The sequence below is a fragment of the Balaenoptera ricei genome, chromosome 9 (genome assembly GCF_028023285.1).
Source record: "Balaenoptera ricei isolate mBalRic1 chromosome 9, mBalRic1.hap2, whole genome shotgun sequence".
NCBI classification, from domain to species: domain Eukaryota; kingdom Metazoa; phylum Chordata; class Mammalia; order Artiodactyla; family Balaenopteridae; genus Balaenoptera; species Balaenoptera ricei.
In genome coordinates, this window is record NC_082647.1 from 18,856,668 (window position 1) to 18,878,980 (window position 22,313).

The 22,313-nt window shown below is 49.9% G+C and overlaps 1 protein-coding gene across 1 annotated transcript; it reads left to right on the forward strand.

Moving 5' to 3' along the window:
* Positions 1-958: 958 nt before the first annotated feature.
* Positions 959-17,944, forward strand: LOC132371785 (aldo-keto reductase family 1 member B1). Its single transcript, XM_059933345.1, has 10 exons — positions 959-1,108; positions 9,002-9,169; positions 9,902-10,018; positions 11,021-11,098; positions 11,402-11,524; positions 12,040-12,146; positions 12,467-12,548; positions 13,110-13,193; positions 14,867-14,949; positions 17,540-17,944. Exons 1-10 carry the CDS (start codon positions 1,043-1,045, stop codon positions 17,580-17,582), a joined length of 951 nt encoding a protein of 316 aa, XP_059789328.1. The 5' UTR covers positions 959-1,042; the 3' UTR covers positions 17,583-17,944.
* The last annotated feature ends 4,369 nt before the right edge of the window (positions 17,945-22,313 follow it).

Consider the following 22,313-nt stretch of genomic DNA (forward strand, 5'->3'; position numbering starts at 1 on the left):
AAATTTGAGGTAGAGTGCAGCATCATGGAGAAGCGTTGTTGGAAAGAATCCAAAATGGTCTACAAAGCTCTTCCAGCAACTTTCCTCTGGTTATCGTGGAAACTAATGTGTTTTCCTACCTGCCAATTAAGGCCGATTAATTTATTATCTAGCACCTCCTAATTCGGAATATTTTGAAGCTACAATATTAAAGTTAACTTTTCTTTTGTGGGTTTCTGCCTTATTCATCTAGAGAGTTTCGCTAAGTTACCATGTATGAAATGTGCTGCTTTGATAGAGTCATACTTACCAAAGACTGAATGTCCTCTCTGTGTTCTGGATTAAGCTCATCAGGGATTTCTAACCTCAAGAGATTCTGGCTTTTGGAGGAAGGCTTGCTGAACCACACTCAGTGTGTACAGACACAGTTCACATCTAGGGTGGAGTGTGAAGTTAGCCCTAGGAGGCTACATACAGGCTGGACAAACCCTAATCTCCAGATGATGTTTTGCAGCAAGATTGCAAGCCACTTCTCTGGCGTGCACCTTTCTAAGAGCAAAGTGTGCTAAACTACAGCAGCAGTCTGTGTGTTCCTACACATTAAAGACCCGGCTTTGGTCAAATTTCCAAAGAGCACGATACTGGTCTTGAACAATAGACAAATGTATCCATATGCGCTCTTTTAAAATATGAAACAAAAACCCCTTCCCAGGCTACCTATTTACGGGAAGTCTGTTACTTTTGCTAAAACATTCGCGTTTCCACGCTCCATAGCAGTTGGCTGAGCCAGCTGCGCCGCGTGGGGCGTGGGCGAACCACCGGCTAGAAAAGAATCCGGTCCCGCTAGGACCTAGCAGGAGGAGCTTCCCCGCGGAGCCACCCCACCCCGGGCTAACCGAGGCGCTGCATCCTGATTGGCCGGCGGGCCAATCAGAAGCCGTCTTTGCGTAGCCGGGCGCCTATCGTACCCGCCACTTCTGCGGGCCTCACCGGCTATATAAAGGACCGCGCTAGAGCTTGCGCTGCATGGTCCTCTGGTCAGAGTCAGCGGAGCTCAGCAGTCATGGCCAACCACCTCGTGCTCTACACCGGCGCAAAGATGCCCATCCTGGGGCTGGGCACCTGGAAGGTAGGTGCTCTGAGGAGCGCAGTCCGGGGCTCGCTTCAGGCTCGGCGCGGCCTGGGCCGGGGAGAGACCTACAGTGACCCTGAGCGACCCCGCCGCGGACGCCCCGCCTGGGAGGAGCCACGCTCGGGCTGGCCGGGCCCCCGGCGGGATCGGGCCTGCAGCGCGGGACCCTGGACGCCGAGGCGGGCAGGGCGCTGGCCTGCGGTTTCGGCCCAGGGGCCTTGCGTGGGAGGCTTGAGAACGCCTCACGGGCGGCCGACCCCGTAACCCCTGGTGCTTGGGACCCGCGGGCCGCACTTTGAATCCGACCCCAACTGGAAAGTCACTAACGGGGCGCCGAACGAAGGGGGCTTCCCGTGTCCCCGCCGCTGTGGCCCCGAGGATGGAGGTCGGGGGCGGCGCCTGAGAGATGGAGGGGAAAGAGCCTTGGGCTCCGGCGTCCCTCGCTCAACCGCACCTCTTAACGCCCGCTCCTTTGTCTTTCTTCGAAATAGTTTGTCCTTAATCGTTTTCGGTTTTGCTCCCTCAGGAATAAGCGTCCCAAGGTAAGCTCGGAGACTGCAGGTGATTCAGTTAGGCGGCACGAGTTTGGCCAGGACCCGTCTATTTACATGTCCCCAGACGCGAGCGACTGAGTCCCCCGGAGCCGGGCGTGCCCCTAGGGGTGTAGTGTGCTGGGCGGAGAATCTGGGCCGGGAGGTTCCCGGCCGTGCAGAACTGCGAGCTGCCATCAGTAGTTAAACTGTCTTCGGAAACCTCGGTACCACTGAACTCTCTTCACAGAGTCCCCAAGAAGCGGTTAGGAGTCAAAAGGGTAGTCTGAGTATCTGAAAATTAGGGAGCGCAGAGGGGTGGTATTATGGGCGCCGAGGGAAAACCCAATAATTGTAAGCCGCTTACAAGTTAGCTTCGGGTATTGTATATTACATTGCACAGCTGTGACCTGGGTTTTCCTTGGAACTTTGAATATAGGATTGGGTATTGGTTATTTACACACAGACAAGGAAAAGAAAAGACTGCATGGATTGAGGGCGCTGTGAAATGGTTTGAAATAGAGCAGCGGATGGTGTTTAACTCAACCCGAAAACCTGCAGTTGAAAATTTGTAAATATAAGGGAGAATACAGGGTCGTAGAGTTGTCTCACCCAGAAAGTGTTTCTTAGCCAAAGTGATCAGAGTATATGTGACTTGCGTTTTCTTCCAAAAGCCCAGTGGTGGCTCTAAGGGTGTAATTGAATTATGACCACTGTACCAAGTTAAATTGCATCTGTCGCAGGTTATTCTCTTGGAATGGATGTGAACAGACACTTTCTTGGCAATGGCAAATAACAGTTTTTACGATGGTGAACCACCCAGACATACACATGTAACTGGAACAAAAGTTCCACAAACCAATACTTAAACCTTACTGGGTGGGATGCATTCCAATATTTTTATTCTAAGCTCGCGGTTTCAGAAATTATGGTCCTGACCTTAAGTTCGTCATTTCAGAATCACTAGGCTGGGGTAAATAAGGAGTAAAAGTTGATAAAAGCGGGTTTTAAATCATTTGCTTGAGCATTTAACACTCCCTCCACCAACCCCAAAGCTGTATAGTTAGTTAATAGCTCTATAAAATCTGTACATTTAGATCATTCATTCCAGCAGACTAAGTTCGTTGAGGGCAAGGGTAGCGTCTACCTTGGTCACAACTATTTACAGCACTGCTCAAGGTGCCTGGTAAATTGTAGGTACCCTAAAGATATGTGTTCAATTAATACGAAGAAGTAAGATAACTAGATTTTGGGGGCGGTGAGGAGATGTTGTACGGAATTGTGTAGAGGTGTGGTAGGGGAGGTGACAGTGAAATGGTATAAGTATGGGCTTGGAGTAGATTTCCCTTTTTTTTCAAGTAAAAAAGGTACATGAATAGTGTTTTAATACCTTTCCCCTGTGTGTGTGTATATATTCCTTCACAGATGCTGGACAAAAATGGGGTTACCTAAATACCGTTTGCTTATCTTTGTGAGAACTGGGGGAGGCTCTGGGAGTGGGTGCAGCACCTCGTTCCTGTGGATCTTCCATGTGACGGTGGCTGTGTCTGTATATCCTTCAGACTCCTGGCGGGGCTCTGGGAGTCTCCAATCACTGTTCCTGTGAAGGTCCTCACACTCTCCGTTCTCTCTTTGGAGGTGAAGGTTTCAGGCCAATGGGAGAGCATCTCTGCCGCAGAGCCCATGTGGCTTAGTGGCAGTTTCCCTTGGCAAGCTTGACTTCCCCAATGGACAGTAAATAAGCCACGAGCATTGTATTGCCAGGAAGCAACTAAAACAGAGGTTACTTCTGATGCTGACCAGTGTCCTATTGCTGATAAATGTTTGGCCCTAGCTGAAAAATTGATAGTAAATGGCCGTTGTAACTCACCCACATACTCGAAACTTAGAAATGGAGGTAGAGTTTCTCCATCTCTTTTCCATTATCTCTGTATCTGCCCACACCCAGGAGCCTTTGAGACATTTTTCCCTAATTTCTAGCGCCCCCCCCCCCCACCAGTAAAGTTCAGCATCACGGATAGACTGTACATCTGTCTGTGTCCAGTGGCTCTTTGGCGGGCCACAAACCATTTTATAAGCTAAGATTTTTTTTTTGCCACCGATAAACCAATTTTTGCCTCTTTGAGGGTGATATCACTTCCTTTAAGAATAGGAGAAAATGCTGAGAAAGAATTCAAGGCAAGTTCATGATGGCCTGAGATCCCAGCCTGGGGGAGAGGGGAGAAGGCAGAGGTGCTGGCACTGGAGCTAAAACAGTAGCTTGTTTTTCTGTTCACCAGCCTCATCTCCCTGCAGGCCTACACCTGGAGCTCTTCAAGGTCAAAGAGACTTAAATAAGTCCTGCCTGCCCAGGGCCATTCCTGGTCCATCCCTATCTCAACCAAGTGGAGACAGTGATGTCTTGGAATTCAGGACAGATTGATTCACTTTGAGTGGGAGGAAGTTAATCTTGGTTTCATTAGTTGGTCTGTGTTTGTTGCCAAACCGAGTTGTGAGCTTTGGTGTAAAAACCCTAGCCAGAATTGACTGTTTTCCTGTGATAAGGCAATGAAAAAGATTCTTCAGCAGAATGCTCTTTATCATTGGAAATTGTGGTTTACATTATTAAACTGTAAAATAAATTCGGACATAGCTGAACATGATAAGCCAAGTGAGGTTGGCTTCCCTGCACCAAACAATGAAAAGCGTCTCTGTTGACGTGAAAAATTGCACATTGTTGCCATTCTCCGGGTTCTGCCAGATGCTTATGTTGTTGGAGTCCTATGAGTGTGGCAGATTTTAAGCCTTGTTGATACAAAACTGCCAGATCCAGGTCTCCCAGTTGTGCAGAGTGGGAGCGTTGTGTGTAAGCACAGGGCAGGCGAGCAGGCCCAGCTCACTCAGGTTTACCCCAAGTTGATTGGGACTGTATCGTCAACTGGTTAAATTACAGCAGGGGCTAAAACCCTTTTAGTCCCCAGAATATCTGCGTTCAATATCAGAATACCTTTTTATTATTGAGGGGATGAGTTGGAAGCCAGAATGTTATTTGTGAATAGGAGTTAGGACAAATCAAGGCTGGGACTGTTGCCTAATCCCCATTTCTTTGTATGCTCTTCCAGCAGCTCAGGGGTTGGTAAACCGCAGGCCACAGCCTGTTTTTGTGAATAAAGTTTTATTAGAACACATCTCATTCCTCTACATATTGTTCATGAGTACTTTTGTGCTGCTCCAGCAGCAGAGTTGAGCGGTTATGACAGACCATTTGGCCCACAAGGCCTAAAATATTTTCTGTCTGGCCACTTTCAGAAAAAGTTTGGCAACTCCTCTTCCAGAAGATTCTAAGTAAATTAATTGGAACCTGGAATACATTTTGAGAAATTAGGTCACAGATGTCTGTTTAACATGCATCTAGTTAAAATGCTTTATATTTACAATGAAAAACAAAATTATATTGTGACATCACTAGTATTTAAACAAAACCGATAATAAATAAGCTTGGTTTCTCTTAAATGCAGGTTGAGTTTCTCTGAAGAAAAGCTAGTTTAATCAGAAGAGGTTAAACAGTGTTTTTCAGTGACAGCTTTTCCGGAATATGTTAGTTTTCAAGGCCTTAGAGGTTGATGCCCTATTTCTTTATTAATCTAAGTTCACATCAAAAGTTATGGTTACCTGTTTCTTGCTCCAGGGTTACCATTGGCACACTGTTCTCATACTTCTTACCCAGGATGGTTTTTCTTCCCCAAAGTGAAGTTTCCTTTGTTCCCTACCCACCTCCTTCATTACAAAAGCGATACCTGCTAACTAGAGAAAATTTCAAAAAAAAAAAAAACCGCCAGAAAAGACACAGTCCTCTCCTCCCAGAAATCCCCGTGTTAAAACTGCAGAGGATTCAATCTCAGACACTTTGTTTTTACCAGTGACATTGTTTTATAACCTTTCTCCTTTGGACCTGCGGTGTTTTTGTTGTTGTGTTTTGTTTTTGACTTGCAGAGGGACTAGAGGGAGGGATATTATCTTAAAGTAACTAGCATGGGCTACAAGCAAAGTGGAAGATGATTAGGTTTTTAAAGGGTGCGAGAGAGAGAGAGAGAGAGAGAGAGAGAGAGAGAGAGACTGACAGTAGTTTTCTGAGTTGGGACTATGAAAAGGAAATAGGCCCAGTTTGTGAAGCTGATGGGGGCCTCAGGGGCAGAGACTTGTCACCACTGTCACTTGGTGCCATCAGCCCAGAACATCAACAAGTTGCTGCCCAAGCTTGAGCTTTGGAGCTGTAAGGTCTGAGGGGGATGGGAATAGGTGCATGTGGCCAAGTCACAGGGCAGATTAGTGGCAGAAATGAATTTCAAACATGATTTTGTCTGTAGGATTTGTATTACTGTATTTGTATTATTATTATTTTTAAATAAATTTAAAGGATTTATATAATTTGGTTATTTATAACTTGGCTGTTTCCTCTACTGGTTTTCTGCAGATTTCCTATTAGATGTATGGAAACAGATCTTTACGATTTATTTTCTTTTCTAAGTCTCAGTCTGGACCCCTGCCTTCCGTGGGCAGTTTTCAATGTGGACATGGGATGGGGAGATGGTGTAATTGTATGTTAACATTCCCAAGTTTATTGAGTCATTTTTTACCGTATCTTAAAGTGATGAGGGAAGTTAGTTTAGTCTCTTTGTGGGAAGGGCTCTTGATTGAGATAGTATTGAACATAGTTTGTGGATTCTGGTATATTTTCATCTCAGAGGATGATTTTCCAAGCCCAGGAGACTTGTCCTCTCCCTGACCAGTGTCTCACAGCCTCTTGGGGTCCACCCCAGAGTACACAGACCTCTCAGCGGAGACTGGCTCTCAGGCCCTCGCGCCAGGGTTTGAATCCTGACATCTTACTGCACCATCATGGCCAGTTTCGTAACCTCTCTGCACCTTAGTTCCCTTATCCGCAGAGGTAACCATATCTACCAGGGTCGTGGTGAAGGTTCAATTCAATGATACGTTTAAAACTAGTGAAAATTGATCCATAACAAATGGCAGCTGTTGTTATTTTCCGTTTGAGCCATTGTGGGCTAAACACTGCACGGGGCAGGTTCCATTTTGTGACATATCTGCCCTGGCACAAGCCTCCTAGCAACCGGCTTGCCTGTCCCAGAGCCGGGCCTGGCCCGCCCAGCCCAGGTGAGAGCCATTGGTTCCCAGTTGCCGGTGGCCGCAGGCAGCCTTAATCCCCACTGCTGCAAAGGCGTCTCTGAAAAGGGGAGGCCAGCATGTAGCACCCGTTCGCAAGTCTTTTTATGAATTGCCACAGCTTGTACAAATTTAATTTGTAAAATACGTGACAGTCCTCGCTTCTGCTTTGCTTTCCCCTTTGAAAGCAGTTTGGGCTTAGCTTCTCAGCACGTGCTTCTCTAGCTAATCAGCCCTCTGTCCAGGGAAGGGTCAGGGAGCTGTAGCTTCTTCGTGACCTCTTGAAGGTCATTTCTGTCCTTGGCTTCTCTATAAAAACATCACAAGAATGTGTTTTAAAGTTTTTTTGTCAATTGTTCAGCAGCCTTGATTATCCTACTTTGCACTCTTCTGGTTCCAAGGAACTGAATAACCAATTTAATCTTAACCAGGAAAAAAAATGTGTCCGGGTGGGGATTCATTGACTTACAAAATGATGTCAGGTGTACCAGATTCAAGGCTATAAAAGATGTGCCCAGGAGCCGTCTCTCACCAACCCTCATCTGTCCCTCACCCCCACTTTCCTCTAGCAGCTCCTGGCTCACATGCTTCCAGCACTGGGACCCCAGCAGAAGGAAATCTTGTCTTGGTAGCATCAGCTGAAGTCCAAAGATTGATTCTCATGGGCCTGGCTGGGGTCATGTCTCTGGCCCTGCGCCAGTCGCTGTGGCAGATGCAACATGTGGCTGGGCTGGGCCTGGGAAAGGTTCCTGCCCCTCTGCCCAGGGTTGGGGGCTGTGAGGTGCTGGGCTGGCACAGTACAGGCCCGCAGGGAAATCCAGTCAGGGCGCCGTCAAGCCTGAAGAGAGTTGACGCGCGCCGCCAGCCAGTTCCCCAGCTGGGTCTCCTTAGCTGTTCTCTTTCCTGGGAAGGGGTGTGCTCTGCTCTCATCAGCAGCTGTGCCCAGGATGCCACAAGGAGGCCGTGGTACTTACTCCCTTCTGGTTATGCCGAGGTTTCCCTGCTCTGTTCCTTTAACCAAGAAGGGTAGGGGGAAGGCTGCAGGTGCAGCTTCTTGGGTCCTCCAGGGAACTAGGAGGTTGCCAGATTGTCTGAAGATGTTTTCTGATCTCATACCTGAGGTCAGCATCGCCTCTCCACGCCCCCTACTCCCTCCGTGGTGGCCAGCGAGCTGGGCGAGGGTCCCCCGCTCCTCTGCCCTCGCCTGTTCACAACAGCTGATGTCAAAACAGCAGATGTCTGCAGCTGCTCATGGCCCTGGGGAGTTTTCCTGGTCATTCTTTTCTACCCCAGCTCTCCAGAGGAATGCGCTCTATGCATGCAGCAGTCTGATGCGCATGCGTTTGCTTTCCACCTCTCTGGTCGGAGCAGGAGCTTCGCGGAGATGAGCGTCTGTGCGTCTGTGCGGCCAGTCTGGGTGCTGGGGGCGCTCCCCACGCCTGTCCTGCTCACTCACACGCGCAGATGGTCCGGGCAGGGCCGCCGTTCAGTCTTTTTGCCGCTCTGACCACAAACCATACGGTGGTCTTCCATGGCTCCCATTTCCCCCTCCTGTCAACTCATTTCTGCCCACTAATACCTCTGAGGGCCCACCTCCCACCTCCGCCTCTTAAAGCAGATTCTTACACAGTGAGATTGGAGCACAGGCCTTTGAATCTGCACCAGTAATGTTCCTGACTTTGATACACTCAAAACTGCTTGAAAACAAGTGATGGCCAATACTAGAATCCATGTGTGGAAGGAGAAAATAAATCATAGGCATTCACTCACGGAACTCGGGAACCAAACGGGAATTGGAGTGAATATTTACAGCGCTTTTGAAATATTTTGAGCTGTTTGAAGGAAACGGTATCCCTTATTGTCTTGGGAACCTAATAGATTCAGAGAGTGGGGGATTTTTTATACTGTCAACGGGTTCTGAAGAAACAAGGAAGCGACAGGCTTTGGCCCATCTAGTTAAGGTGATCTGTGCTGCTAGTAAGTGGTTGTCAGATTTTCCTAAAATGAAGCAACATTGCATCTCACCTCGGGATGTTCAGACACTGGCCGTGGCCTGCCTTTGCTGGCCTTACAAGAAACGGGAGCCCCTGAGGAGCCGTGGGTTCCTGCCGCCCTTGCTTCTGGGTTGTGTGCAAACTGTGTGTTTTGTTTCATTTTTGGTTTTATCCCCGTGCCTTCCATTTCCTGTTTCTTTCAGTCCCCTCCGGGCAAAGTGACGGAGGCTGTGAAGGTAGCGATTGACCTTGGGTACCGTCACATTGACTGTGCCCACGTGTACCAGAACGAGAACGAGGTGGGGTTGGCCATCCAGGAGAAGCTCCAGGAGCAGGTGGTGAAACGTGAGGACCTCTTCATCGTCAGCAAGGTACCCCGCTCTGCAGGGGAGACTGAGGGAGGGCTCTTGTCCGCATTCATCCAGGGGCAGCATTAGCTTCGGGGCCCCGACCACGCTCTGGGGCCTCCTGATACAGCTACGGTTATCACCCGGCAGGCGGTTCTTCCAGGGGAAGTGTGTTGACTCAAGGCCACGAGGGCTCTAGGGCTCGTCTGTCTGTGGTCGCCTGTCTGTTGGATGGTCATTTTGCCCGGACCCATTGGTTGGAGCCCCTTGCTGGTGGGGCCAAAGCTGTGGGTTGGCGCCCCCTTTCCAGGGAGTTATCTTTGAGGACGGTACTTGGTTCCCATCTGCAAACTGATCTCCGCCGCTGGCCACTGTCTTTTACCCAGAGGCTGGTGGTGCCCAAAGGGCACCGGGTGGGAGGGTGAGGCTGGCTCCACGAAGACCAGCCTGTGGGAGAGTAGGCCAGAGGGCTCACGTTTAGAGCCTGGGGCTGGCTTGCTGACCTGTCCATTCTACTTGGTGCCTTCAGTTTGGTCCTTGTGAAAGGTTTCCTTATCTGATCATCCTCCCTTCCTTTGGAAAAGTTAGGATCCACGTGTGAAATGGAATCTCCCTCCCCACTGTTTATAGCGTCACAGTGAAGTGGGTGGGTTGTGGGGAGAGGAAAGCAAGTCCTCTGTCCCCGAGCTGTCTGGCTCCCGGCCAGGAAAGCGCTTCCGGCACGCAGGGTAAGACATGTTCTCTCGCTGGCTTCAGCTGTGGTGCACGTTCCATGAGAAGGACCTGGTGAAAGGCGCCTGCCAGAAGACGCTCAGCGACCTGAAGCTGGACTACCTGGACCTCTACCTTATTCACTGGCCCACTGGCTTCAAGGTAGGTACCCGGGGCTCAGGTGTAGCCTTTGGCATCACCCTCTCCTGTTAGCAGGTCGTGAGCAGGTGGACAGTCTGTGTGTGTCCTTGCTGCTCTGCTCAAGGTATGGTCCCTGGACCAGCCGCAATGGCGTCACCTGGGAGCTTGTTAGAACCCGGTCTCAGGCCCCGTCCAGGCGCTCTGAATCTGGACCTCAGGGGACTCACCTGCACGTTTCAGAGTTTGAAGAGTGCTGCTCTGTTATGTGGTGATCGTATAACTTGAAACTTTGTGACAGTGAACATGGCTCAGGTGACACTCCTGCCCATGGCCATAAGATGTCATCGGTGACCGCCCTTCCCCCCTGCCTCAGGCACCTACACACATACCCATTCATACCCTGTACATGTTTGTGTGTGTCTCTACATTCCACACACGCCCCATCCTGCGGAAGCTTGATAAACCTCGGCAGCCTGCCTCTTCACAGAAACCTCTAGAGTTATTATGTCCTTTGCCTCCTCTCTAGCCACGGGGCTCAGTTTTCTGCTTTGTCAGCCAGCTGGAAAGCATGCAGGTTTTACCCTATAACTCTATTTTATTGCCCTGTGGTATATCGGGGCCTTACTTTCATCCTTTGTTTTTCACAGTAAGCTGGCAGGGCTCGGTGAGGTGGTGGTTTTGTAGGCTTGGATCCAGCCGGGACACGGGCCCTGTGAATCCTGGTCCTGAGCCCTCCCTGCCCATCCACACACTGCCATCCACGGCAGGGTTCATCTCACTGACCGAGAATTGTCCATCTCTGGTCAGCACCAGCCCATTCGATAGAAAAAGGGTCTGGGGGCTTCAGGAGTTGTCTGCCGTTTCTCTTTCACACTGACACAGATTTGCTCTCGATTATCCTCTAAAAACGTAGCCAGCCGTTGTAGCTTCGAATAATTGTTTTAGAACTTTGCTTTCAAAGATGCAGCCCCCCCAGCAGTTCTATGCAGGTCTGTTATTGATTGTTTTTGATTGTTACCACAGCCTGGGAAGGACTTCTTCCCATTGGATGGGGATGGCAACGTGGTTCCCAGTGACAACGATTTTGTGGACACCTGGACGGTAAGGCAGACCCTGGCTTGGCCTCCCCTTCCTTGCCGCCTCCCCAGTCTTCTTGCAAGGGGCCAGGTGTGAATCCTCTGCCATTTCTTTTGCTGTAATTGTTCTTCTCTTACTGTTTTTTGCTCTTCCTGTGTCATTAAAGCCGACCTGGCTTTTGTCTTGGTGCCTCCTGTCTCCCCAAAGATCTGATTTGCTATCACCGAATAGGGCAGGGCCTGTTAAGGTGGCGGGTGCGAGAGGTGCTTCTGCCCCTTGTCCTTTGGGGCACATGTCAGCAGCAAGCAGACCCTCTTTGGTCTCTAGGCCATGGAAGAGCTGGTGGATGAAGGGCTGGTGAAAGCTATTGGAGTCTCCAACTTCAACCGTCTCCAGGTGGAGAAGATCTTAAACAAACCTGGCTTAAAATATAAGCCGGCGGTTAACCAGGTAACATCCGGCAGGGGAGCTGGTGTGCGTGGGAGGCTGTTTTGTTACTGTGTGATCCTAGCAGTTAACTTTCTGTCCGTGTCACCTGGGGAGCAGCCGGGAGGCAGGTCCCTGGACGCTGGCAGAGTCCTGATTTATGGCTCAGAAAGAGAGTGACACATCTGGGAGTGAAACTTGCAGGAGAGAGAGGGTTTGAGCCTGCCTTGTGAAGACTCAGGGTCTTGAGATGAGCTGTGTGCAGACACTGAGATCCTCAGACCTGTCCAAGTTGATAAATGGCCAAAGCCAGAAAAACCCTCCGGGCCCATGGCAACAGTAACAAGATTATTATCGTTAATGTCAAGGACAGTTGCTGGGAAACAGACAGTTGTTACAGCTTATCTAGGAGTTGGGACATTGGTTACATATAACTTTATGTCTGGGGAGGGGGGAGGGCTTAGCATGGGGAGACTTCCCGTGTGTCCCATGGCCCGTGCCCACAGTGGCACCATCAACCCCCCTGTTTGCATCTGCAGGTCGAGTGCCACCCGTACCTCACTCAGGAGAAGTTAATCCAGTACTGCCAGTCCAAAGGCATTGTAGTGACTGCCTACAGTCCCCTTGGCTCTCCCGACAGGCCCTGGTGAGTTTCCATGGGGCTGTGTTCTCTTGTCAGCTAGTGACGGTTAGAAACGGCTACAGAGAAGAATCCGGCATCAAGGAAGACGCTTCTGGAGCTGATGGGCAGACCTCCCCAGGAGCCTCCTGTTGGGTTCCTGGTTGGTGTTTCCAGTAGGAAGACGCCTACTCCTTTTCCAGCGGGTTGGGAGTTCGTAACTGAGCTCTGAATCAGAAGACAGGCGGGCTGCCCTCCAAGGTCGATGAGGGTTAGCGTTAGGGTTGCCAGCTGCCTGGAGTGGTGGCGATGATGGTTGCTCACGCAGACCGTGTTTCTGTCTCCAGGGCCAAGCCCGAGGACCCTTCCCTACTGGAGGATCCCAGGATCAAAGCGATTGCAGACAAGCACAATAAAACCACAGCCCAGGTACAGCCATTTCCAGGCGCTCATGACTGTTCCCAGAACTTCCTGCATTCGTGGTGGTGGTTCCCATTAGCCAGGGGGGAGAGTGACTGAGCCCTGTCAGGCGCTCCCTGGACGTGTGGCTCGGGTCCTGGAGTGTGTGGTGGAAAGGGACTTAGAAGGCTGCGTGTGGTCTGGGGATAATCGGACCTGCCCTTCTACCTCTGAGGGCTGGCACGAGGGTCAGCACTCACCACTGTTTGGGAACACCCATCTCTGTACTCATGGAAGGCCACTCGTGATCAGCTGAGCACTCCCAAATGGTAGAGTGAGTTCCCAGACAGGGAGTAAGGTACCCGGGAGATGCGGAAGCACGTGGCGGGGAGGCTGAGGGCGGGGCTCGGGGGTCAGATCCTGAGCGCCTCCCCTCCCCCTTGCTGGGCATGACCCCATCACCTCTGAGCCTCGGCTTCCTCGCTGTGAAGTTCTGGGGTTTCTTTCTCCAGGTGACGGGTGTGTGAGATTAGGTGAGATGAGAGTGTAGAGCTGCTGGTATACGGACGCACTCGGCCCATCTGTTCACAGGTTCTGATCCGGTTCCCCATGCAGAGGAACTTGATCGTGATCCCCAAGTCTGTGACGCCTGAACGCATTGCTGAGAACTTCCAGGTAAGGTCCTGGCTGGTGGGCCCAGGGTCTCCTCGGTGGAGGAGGGGCCAGCTCTTCACAGGGCCTCTGGACTGTCATGTGTGGGGCCCCCCCTCCCCTCGTCTCCTCTTGGAGTGGCAGGGAGCCCGCCGTGGACCAGGGACAGTGGTTCCTCTGGGAGGCGGTGCTGCGCCCGGCAGGCCCTGGGCCTCGGGCCCCGCTCTGCACGCACACACCTGTGCTGAGGCTCCTCGGGAAACTCGTCATTGCCGAGAAATGTTGCTCTTGAGTGATGCTGCCTGGGTTTGCATCAGGGCTCCGTTCGTTACTGTGCCTCAGTTTCCCCATCTGTAAAATAGTACCTATTTCAAGAGTTGTCATGAAGATTAAAAAAGATGCACCGAAGGGCTTCACGCAATGCTTGGTACCTTCATAAGCACTCAGCAAACACTGCTGTGCTGATAAGTCCGTGGCCTGCAGAGACCTTACAGGGCACCAGTGAGGTGTTCTCTCCGAGCACCTGCCAGAGCAGAGCAGACCTCCTGGCACCTCCTGCCTGCCTGCCTCTCATACCAGTGTTGGGGGCTGGGCTGGGAGAAGAGCTCTCCCCGGAGGGTCCCTGCGCCCGTGAGCCTCTGCTGTCACTGAGCAGAGCAGCTCCGCCAGGACCCCCTCTGTCTTCACCTGAGCCCTGGTTCCCAGCAGCTCTTGTTTCCATAGCAAGCAGCTGATTTTTGCCTGTTCCACTGGCCAGGCTGTGGCTGTAACACGTGCTGCTGGTCCCTGGGGCCTGGGGAGGGTGGAGGAGATAAATAAAGTGGTAAAATAGTGACCACGAGAAACACATATCCTGCTAGAGATGGATGTTTTGTTTCCTATTTTATTTTTTCAAGGTGTTAGAAAAGAAACATTATAAAATGACTAATCTCTAGTGCTAACATAATTATTTTGCACCCTACTGTGTAGTCGTTGCACATTTTTGCACAGTTGTGATCACAGAGTATGCAGCAGGCTTTCTTTCTGCACATTCCGCGATTATCCAAGCTGAGGGCCCTCCTCTGGTCCTGGGGTAGGCAGAGTTCTCCGCCTGATATGCCTTTCTCGTCTTCTCTGTCTGTCAAGACCTTATCTGGCTTCTTAGGCCCATCTCAAATAGCGTCTCCTTTGACCACATCCTTCAGCTTCCCAGCTGGAATTCCTTCCTGATTCCTCTGGATTCCCTACGTGCTTTGTGGAGCATCTTTCCTGCAGTGTGCAGCTAATTATTCCCTGTAGCCTAGCTGTTGAATTACCTCGTCCTTTGCTTCATTGTAAACTGAGGCAAAGACACTTCTTACCCATCACTGTGTTCCGCCTGGTGCTTATCACAGTGGAAGTGCTCGGCAGAGGTTTTGAAATGAATGGAAGAAATAAATGGAAGAAAAAGTATCATTTTGTTTGGAGGTTCTGGAAGGGAAGGTCTGTTTTCATTGTTCACATAGTACCCAGACAAAACATGTGCGTCCTCTGAATAGTCATGTAAGAAACTTTCTCTGAGTTTAGTCTACCTTCCTGCCCTTCTGCACTCCAGGCAGCATCTCATCCGCGGTCCTCCCTGGCGCTGCTTGTATGCTTTCCTGTTCTGTGTTTGATAGCTATTTCCAGAGCTTATTGGAGGGTTGGTTTTTTGTTTTTTGTTTTCTTTTTCTTTTTAGGTCTTTGACTTTGAACTGAGCAGTGCGGATATGACCACCTTACTCAGCTACAACAGGAACTGGAGGGTCTGTGCCTTGGTGAGGTGAGTCCCGGGAGAGCCCCAGGAGGGTATCAGGTGCTGCAGAGGAAAGAATAACTCCTGGAGGCCTTACTGTCCAAGTCCTGCTATTGCAGCGGCTCTGACTTGTGCACGTTACCTTGCCTGTTAACTTGCCTTCTCCGTGTACAGCAGGAAACATTTACACTGTGTCAGCTGAGCCGCACTCAGCCCCCGGGAAATGCAGGGAGCTCTGCCCTAGATGTCTTCTCCTCCCGCTCCCGTGCACTGTTGGCCCAACCTGCAGTAACCACATGTATTGACTTTTAATTTTCAAATTTTAGTGGCACATCTTAAACCAGATGATCCCAGGTGGCTCGTGCCCCACCTTCCTGGAAAAATTTGCGTGTGACTCTTTATCTCTAATGACTAATGAAAGGGTTTTAGTCGGAAGACCATGGTGCTTGGGGCTCGTGTTCATCCCAGCTCTGACAGCGATTAAACCATGTGACTGAGAGAATCACTCGGCCCCTCCAGCTATATATGTGCTGGTTCCTTGTATTCCCTCTGACTTGTAGTTTGGAATCTGAGGGAGATGACAAGGAAGGTTGTTTTTTCTCTTTTCGTTTTTGCACCACTGCATTAACTCCGTAAAGTTTAAAACTCATTTTCTGCTTTCAGGAAGAATCTCCCCACTTCACAGTGGAGACTGAGAACCACCTCTGTCGTGATTTTTATCGTCCGACTTCTCTGTTTCTTCTCTTCTTCTCAAGTAGTTACTCTTCTAAGCAAAATTCGAGCATTCCCTAAGGCCGACTCGGGTGCTAGCTCTCTCCTTCCAGCCTCTGCTCTCCCTCCAGTTCTGGGTTGGCACCGCTGGTGGCTTCCCACTGCCCCGGCAGGTGTCCGCCAGGTTTGCATCTTGGCCGATAACTCTCTCCTGAGCGTCGGTCGAGCACATGCCTGTGAGTGTGTTGCTGCCACGCCGCGGCCTCAGATTCGGAATAGGCCACGAGCAGAGTTTACCGCTGGCCCTTTCTGCTGTCCCTGTTTGTGTTAATGGTGCTTACCCTTAGACATTAAAATCATTTTTGATCTAGTGGGCAAGGGGGAGAGAAGAGAGAAGTGAATCAGTCACCAAGTTATATCCGTTCTGCTTTGAGAATCACTGATCGTTCATTCAGTTTCCTTTTCCCTTCCCGCTGCTGACGCAGCGTATTGAAGGGCAGACAAACCACAGGGGTTTTCTCTTCGGCCCCTTTATGTGTAGACTCCTTCTACTCTCTAGTGCTATTCTAGAAACAGCTGTCAGATTATCCTGCGGCCACTGATGTTTAATGGGTTCGGATTGGAGCAGGGAGGGAGCGGCTGGCTGCAACATCCCCAGGTCACCTAGGAAGCTTTTTCTAACCATGTGTACACATACATCCGTACATACACATTGCCACAGTTTGGCATCTGTTGCTATACTGAGCCCCTGTGGCTAATGGCAGTGTTATATTTCTCAGGTTTGATAGGATGCCAAAAAAAAAAAAAAAAAAGCCATGGGGAACTTTTGAATTGCCTAAATATTTGAGTAAGAGTTGTATGCCCCAAGCAGGGTTCACCCTGGGCCTTTCGCACTCTGCCCAGCCAGACTTTCCAACACTCTTGCCATTACATTCCCGACACAGGCCATTGGCCCTGCAGATGGGACCGTGAACCTTGGCCAACACGTACGCCTGCATCAGTCCACCCCCAGCTCGGCGTGCAGCCTGTCCCCTCTCCCTGTGCTTCCTGTAGCAAATCCTCACCTCCTCTCCTGGCCTCACTTCAGCTCCCACTGGTACCCAGGAGGTTTGGGAGGTGACAGTGGCTTCTTGTTCCATGTGTTCGGAGCACTTGCTGTGTCACGTGTCCAGACTGTTAAAATCTCTTATGTTATTATCACCCTCTTACTGTTTAAGGCAGTAGGTGCTCTCTCTGGTCCTGCAACTAGACTGACTTACCAGGCAGCAGGGTGTCTTGCCGCCCTGCACACCTTAGGCACAGTGCTGGGCACACGGGGAGCGTGGTGTCCATCACACAGGTGCTGATGGATGAGAGCCCCTGGCAGAGGACTGGAAGGTGGGCCACGACCCCAAGGGCAGACCCAGGATCTGCAGTCTCAGAAGAGGCTCGTGCCCTCTGAGGCCTCTTATTTCTGCCTAAATGAGACACCATTTCTGACTTTTTTTTTTTTTTTTTTTTTTTTTTCAGAGAAGTGTTTCTTTTTCCTTTTGCTTTTATTTATTTATTTTTTTATATTTATTTTTGGCTGTGTTGGGTCTTCGTTTCTGTGCGAGGGCTTTCTCTAGTTGCGGCGAGCGGGGGCCACTCTTCATCGCGGTGCGCGGGCCTCTCACTATCGCGGCCTCTCTTGTTGCGGAGCACAGGCTCCAGACGTGCAGGCTCAGTAGTTGTGGCTCACGGACCCAGTTGCTCCGTGGCATGTGGGATCTTCCCAGACCAGGGCTCGAACCCGTGTCCCCTGCATTGGCAGGCAGATTCTCAACCACTGCGCCACCAGGGAAGCCCCATTTCTGACTTTTTGAAGTTTGTTACGGTCAACATCTCTTCCTCGAAAAGCTAATGTGTTTCTGTTTTCTCCTGATAGCTGTGCCGCCCACAAGGATTATCCCTTTCACGAGGAGTTTTGAAGCTGTGGGCGCCTGCCCTTCCCCAGGTGACCTGCTTTTCCCCGCCTCACTTTTATTGTGTGTAGTATAGCTTGGCCTGTGTCCCTCAGCGGTGGGTCAGCGACTTACAGACGAACCAGCGAGGGCTCAGCCAGCTTGGTGTTGGGTCCGAAGAGCAGAATCAGTAGATTAGAAGTCTCATCAGTTTTCTTTGCCCTTCTTCTTATCCATCTGGGGAAAGCACAACCCAAATACCCTTTTCTAAATTGAATTTACAAAATCAAAATAGTGCCTCTAACAATTGCATTTTGATTGCTTGGAACTGTAATCCTTTCAGCTAGACTTTTCTTTGCCTCAAATAAAATGTGCTCTTATGAGTGTGATGCTGTTTATTTTGTTTTGGTTTGTTGAAACGATGTACCGCCTTCCCTGCCCCTCACCCTTCCTCCTGTTGATACCCATACAGCAGGCCACTCAGCTCTGCAACAGGAGGGAGGACTTGGTGTCTTTACTTTTGGGTGGGGACCCCTCACCTCGGTGCTTCACCCATTTAGCTTTAGGGCTCTGGGTCTCATCCTGGCTGCACATCAGAGACACCTGGGAGGTTTCGAATGCTGGCGTGTCTGGTCCTCATCCCTGGAAACTGATCTCATTTGTCCAGGTGTAGCCAGGACATCAAGAGTTTGCCGGATCCCTGGGTGACTCTAATGTGTAGCCAAGGCTGAGAGCCTCAGCTCTGTGGCTGAGCCAGAACACAAGTCCATTTGTTATTCCACAAGTTACTTGGTTGTTCCTCCTACCTGTGAAGGCCAAAGTCCTATGGTTACTAAGCGGCACCACTCACAAGAAACTGCTTTCATGAAGCTCATTGTCTGGACCAGAGGGAAGAAAAGCATCAATAATAGGTATTAGCTTGGGCCATTCTAACAAACTATGGGGTTGGCCAAAAAGTTCGTTTGGGTTTTACATAAGATTTTACGGAAAAACCGGAATGAACTTTCTGGCCAACCCAATACTAGAGACTGGGTGGTTTAAACAACAGAAATGTATTTCTCAAGGCTCTGGAGGCCTGTAGTCCAAGATCAGGGTGCCAGCATGGTCGGGTTCTGCTGAGGGCCCTCTTTCTGGCTGGTAGATGGCCACCTTCTCGCTGTATCCTCAAGTGACAGAGATGGATGAATACTTTAAATAGGGTTACAAAAGTAAAGGCCTTTTATTACTTTTACAAATGCTGTTGCTTTTTTAAAAATTAATAATGTTTCCTTATCCAGAATTAACAAAGGCCAGGAAAGGAGGTCGGCTAGATAAGTGTTGACTTCAAGTTTTACGAAGATAAGTTGCTTTGCTCCTGACTTTGTTTATTGGATGATTATAGCCCCTATGGTTAGGTGACAACTGCTTTGCAGGTTATCCATGTGTCGGATGGATAGCGTTTAGTTGGGCAACATTGGTTGCTGGGTCTCACCCAGGGATACAGGAGAGCAGCCCAGCCCCTGAGCAGCTGGGGCAGAGCCAGGTGGGGGCCCCAGAGCACCAGGCACTGACCGCTGCTCACTGCCTGGGCCCCTCGCTTCCTGGAACCTACTGGTCACTGTGGTCCAGTACCCCTTGCTGGATAGGCAGGTCCCACCTTATCCCAAGTCAAACTGCAAACCTCTTCAGTCACCCTCTAAATCACCAAGAGCAGACTATCATTTTATTAACAGCTGTGGCAAGTCCTCTGTGATCTAGTTCCCAAACGATTTCTCCAGGTAGTCAAGAGTTGGCTTAAGTGCACTTTGGGAAAACTTTGGGGTAATCACTAGTAAGAGATTTTAAATCAGATGCCTGCTTTCTAGATCCCTGCTTAAAATCTCTCAAAACAAGACCATTGAGAAGTCAGCCAGAAGCACAAACAAGATAAAGGGCCCTTTGCTAGCCCTCCTCCCTGCTTTCTAGAAGACCTCCGATTATATCTAAGAACTGTCCCTTGCCTGGGGTGAAGGAAGAGGAGGGGGATCAGAGCTGTCACAAAGGACTGGGGCTGCATTTTGAAGACAAGATAGAGGAGTATTTGCAGCATACGGCTGGAGCAGATAGACGCCAGAGGGTCTCCATGGGTAGAGATGCTGCATTCCAAGTGGAGAGCCCCTTTCCACCTTCCCTTTGGGGAACTAACCCCACCCCCATCCCCCCTCCACCATCCTGGGCAGGTTGCATCCCAGCCTCACGACTCAGGTAAACTCCTGGTCACAAATGTTCTGACCCTCCAGGGGCCAAGTCGGTGGGAGTTACAGAACACGGGTGTAGGTTCCTGCTTTGAGGAGCTCTGCTGGGGCCACGAAATACATTCATGGAACAGTTGGAATCTGACCAAAACAAAGTTCCAGCCAAAGAGTAGAATTGTTAAGATAATGAGACCGACTGAAAGATGGAACAAAATTTGATTGACTCTCATGGGCGATTAAGACCCGCACTTGAAAATCTGCTCTGAACAATAGTGGCACAGGTTGATTTCAGACAGCACAGGGTCTGATTTCACGTTTCTCAACGTGAAATTGTGTCCTGTGTGTTGACACAATTCCCAAACGAGCTGTCTCAGTGCAGTGTCTGTGGTGCTCGCTGACGGAGGGCCCCCTCGCTTACGGTGGAGCTGCCAGCAGAGCCCTGGGGGGACCACCACCAGGAAGAGCACCGGCTGTGTTGGGCTCAGCCCGGGAAGGCTTCCTAGGGGGACTGTCTTTGGAGGTTCAGGCTCTTGGGGTCCAACTCCAGGTCACACAGTCTTTCTGACCCTTGAAGGCATGTTCTAGCTGTACTGCCAGGAAGACATTGGGCTCAGGAACCTGAAGGGACGCTTCCCTTCCTTCCCTCCCCAGAGTTTGGCTTCTCAGGTCTTCCTCCAGCCCAACTCCCAGCTAAGCCCGAGGGAGCACCAGTGTCTGTTTTCCTTGCCCTTGTGTCCGCAGGGCCTAGAACCGTGCCTGGGCACACAGTGGGCGCTTGGTAATGGCAGTTGCATGTACGAGTGAGTTGATGAGTGAAGAGCTTAGCTTATAACGACTAACTATGAAAACCTCCTAGTGTGAAATCAGTGTACTTCAGACCCAAAGAGGGGCTGCTCAGTTCTGACTAGTGGCCTAAAATACGTGAGATGGTAACAAAAAATTGTATAAGTATAGACGGACTGAATCTTCCTTGCAGCTCTGCTCTTCCTAATCCATGACTCTGGCGAATCGTTTAACCTACCTCTGTTTCCCCAATCTACAAATGCTTCCCTCCTAGCGGTCATAAGGATTAAATGAGGTCATGAATGTGAAACCCATCTCCCAGGCTTTGCACACAGCCCTCGATACATGCTAGTCATCATTGCTGATGTTGTTAATAGCGTCATTATTATTATAACAAAATGTGGGCAACAGAAGCAAACCCACTGTCCCCCCCAGTTTGTAGATGGTGCCCCAGGGCGTGGAGCTGTGTCCAGTGTGGGGCTCTCTCCTCTGCAGGACCAGCTCTTTCTCCACTGCCTGGACTCTGTCCAGCCTCATGCACAGGAAGGGCAACTCCTGATTCATTTATCTGTGTGCAGCACAGTGTGAACTTTTGTTTCCAACCTGAGGGATTGTGCTTCCTGGCAAGACGAGTGAGCCCTGAAGAAAATGCTGCCCATGTGTTTGTAAGAAGTTTTTTTTTCATACTGATAGATGGAATCATAGGGTGTTAGAGGTCGTCTAATCCAGTGTGTCCCAGTCCAGTGTTTTCAAACATATTTTTGGCAGTAGACTCCTTTCTTTAAAATAAATCCTCTGTGAATTCTCAATATATACACTAGATGATGGCAGAGCTGCTGTGGTTTAAGTCGGGGAGGAGGCTGGGACCCAAATCAGTTATTACCCCCATACACAGCCCCCAGCCGTGAGGGCCCTGGAACACAACTTCAAAGCCTTGGGATCCAACCCTTTGTTTTTCTTCTGTTTGTGTGTGTGTGTGTGTGTGTGTGTGTGTGTGTGTTTTAACAATTATAACACTTATTTCACACAGTTACTGGAGTCCAGGAATTCCAGAGCAGCTTTCCTGGGTAGTTTTGGATGGGGGAGTCTCTCAGTAAATATGACGGTTGGGACTCATCATGCTAAGGCTCGACTAAGGCTGGAGGATATGATTCCAAGATGATGCACTCCGTCACTGGCAAGTCAGTACTGGGTATTGGCAGGAGGCCTCAGCTCCTCCCAACAAGTACCTTCCGTAAAGCTGCTGGAATGTTCATGACATGGTAGCTGACTCTCCCTGAGTGAGTGATCCTGACTCTCCCTGAGTGAGTGATCCAAGAGTGCACAAAGTGGAAGCCATGATGTCTTCATTATCTAACCTCAGAAGTCAGACACCGTCATGTCCACCAAAGATCAACCCCATTCACTGGGACACCATGGAGGCTGGCTACCACAAATTGCAAACCTAGAACTCCATATTGTTTAGAAAGCATTTCAGAAGTAACTACAAATGTGCAAATGATATTTCAAAAGAATATACGTTCAGATTGGCATGCCTAGCCAAGCAACAGTTCGGTTTTACAACAAAAAAAACCGCTGAGGATCAGAGAAGTGAAGCGACCAGCCAAAGCTCACAGAGCAATTTTTAAAATTTTATTGAAATGTAGTTGATTTACAATGTTTTTTTAGTTTCAGCTATACATCCTAAAAGAGATGAAATCACTATCTCAAAGAGATATCTGCACTCCCATGTCCATTGCAGCATTATTCATAATAGCCAAGA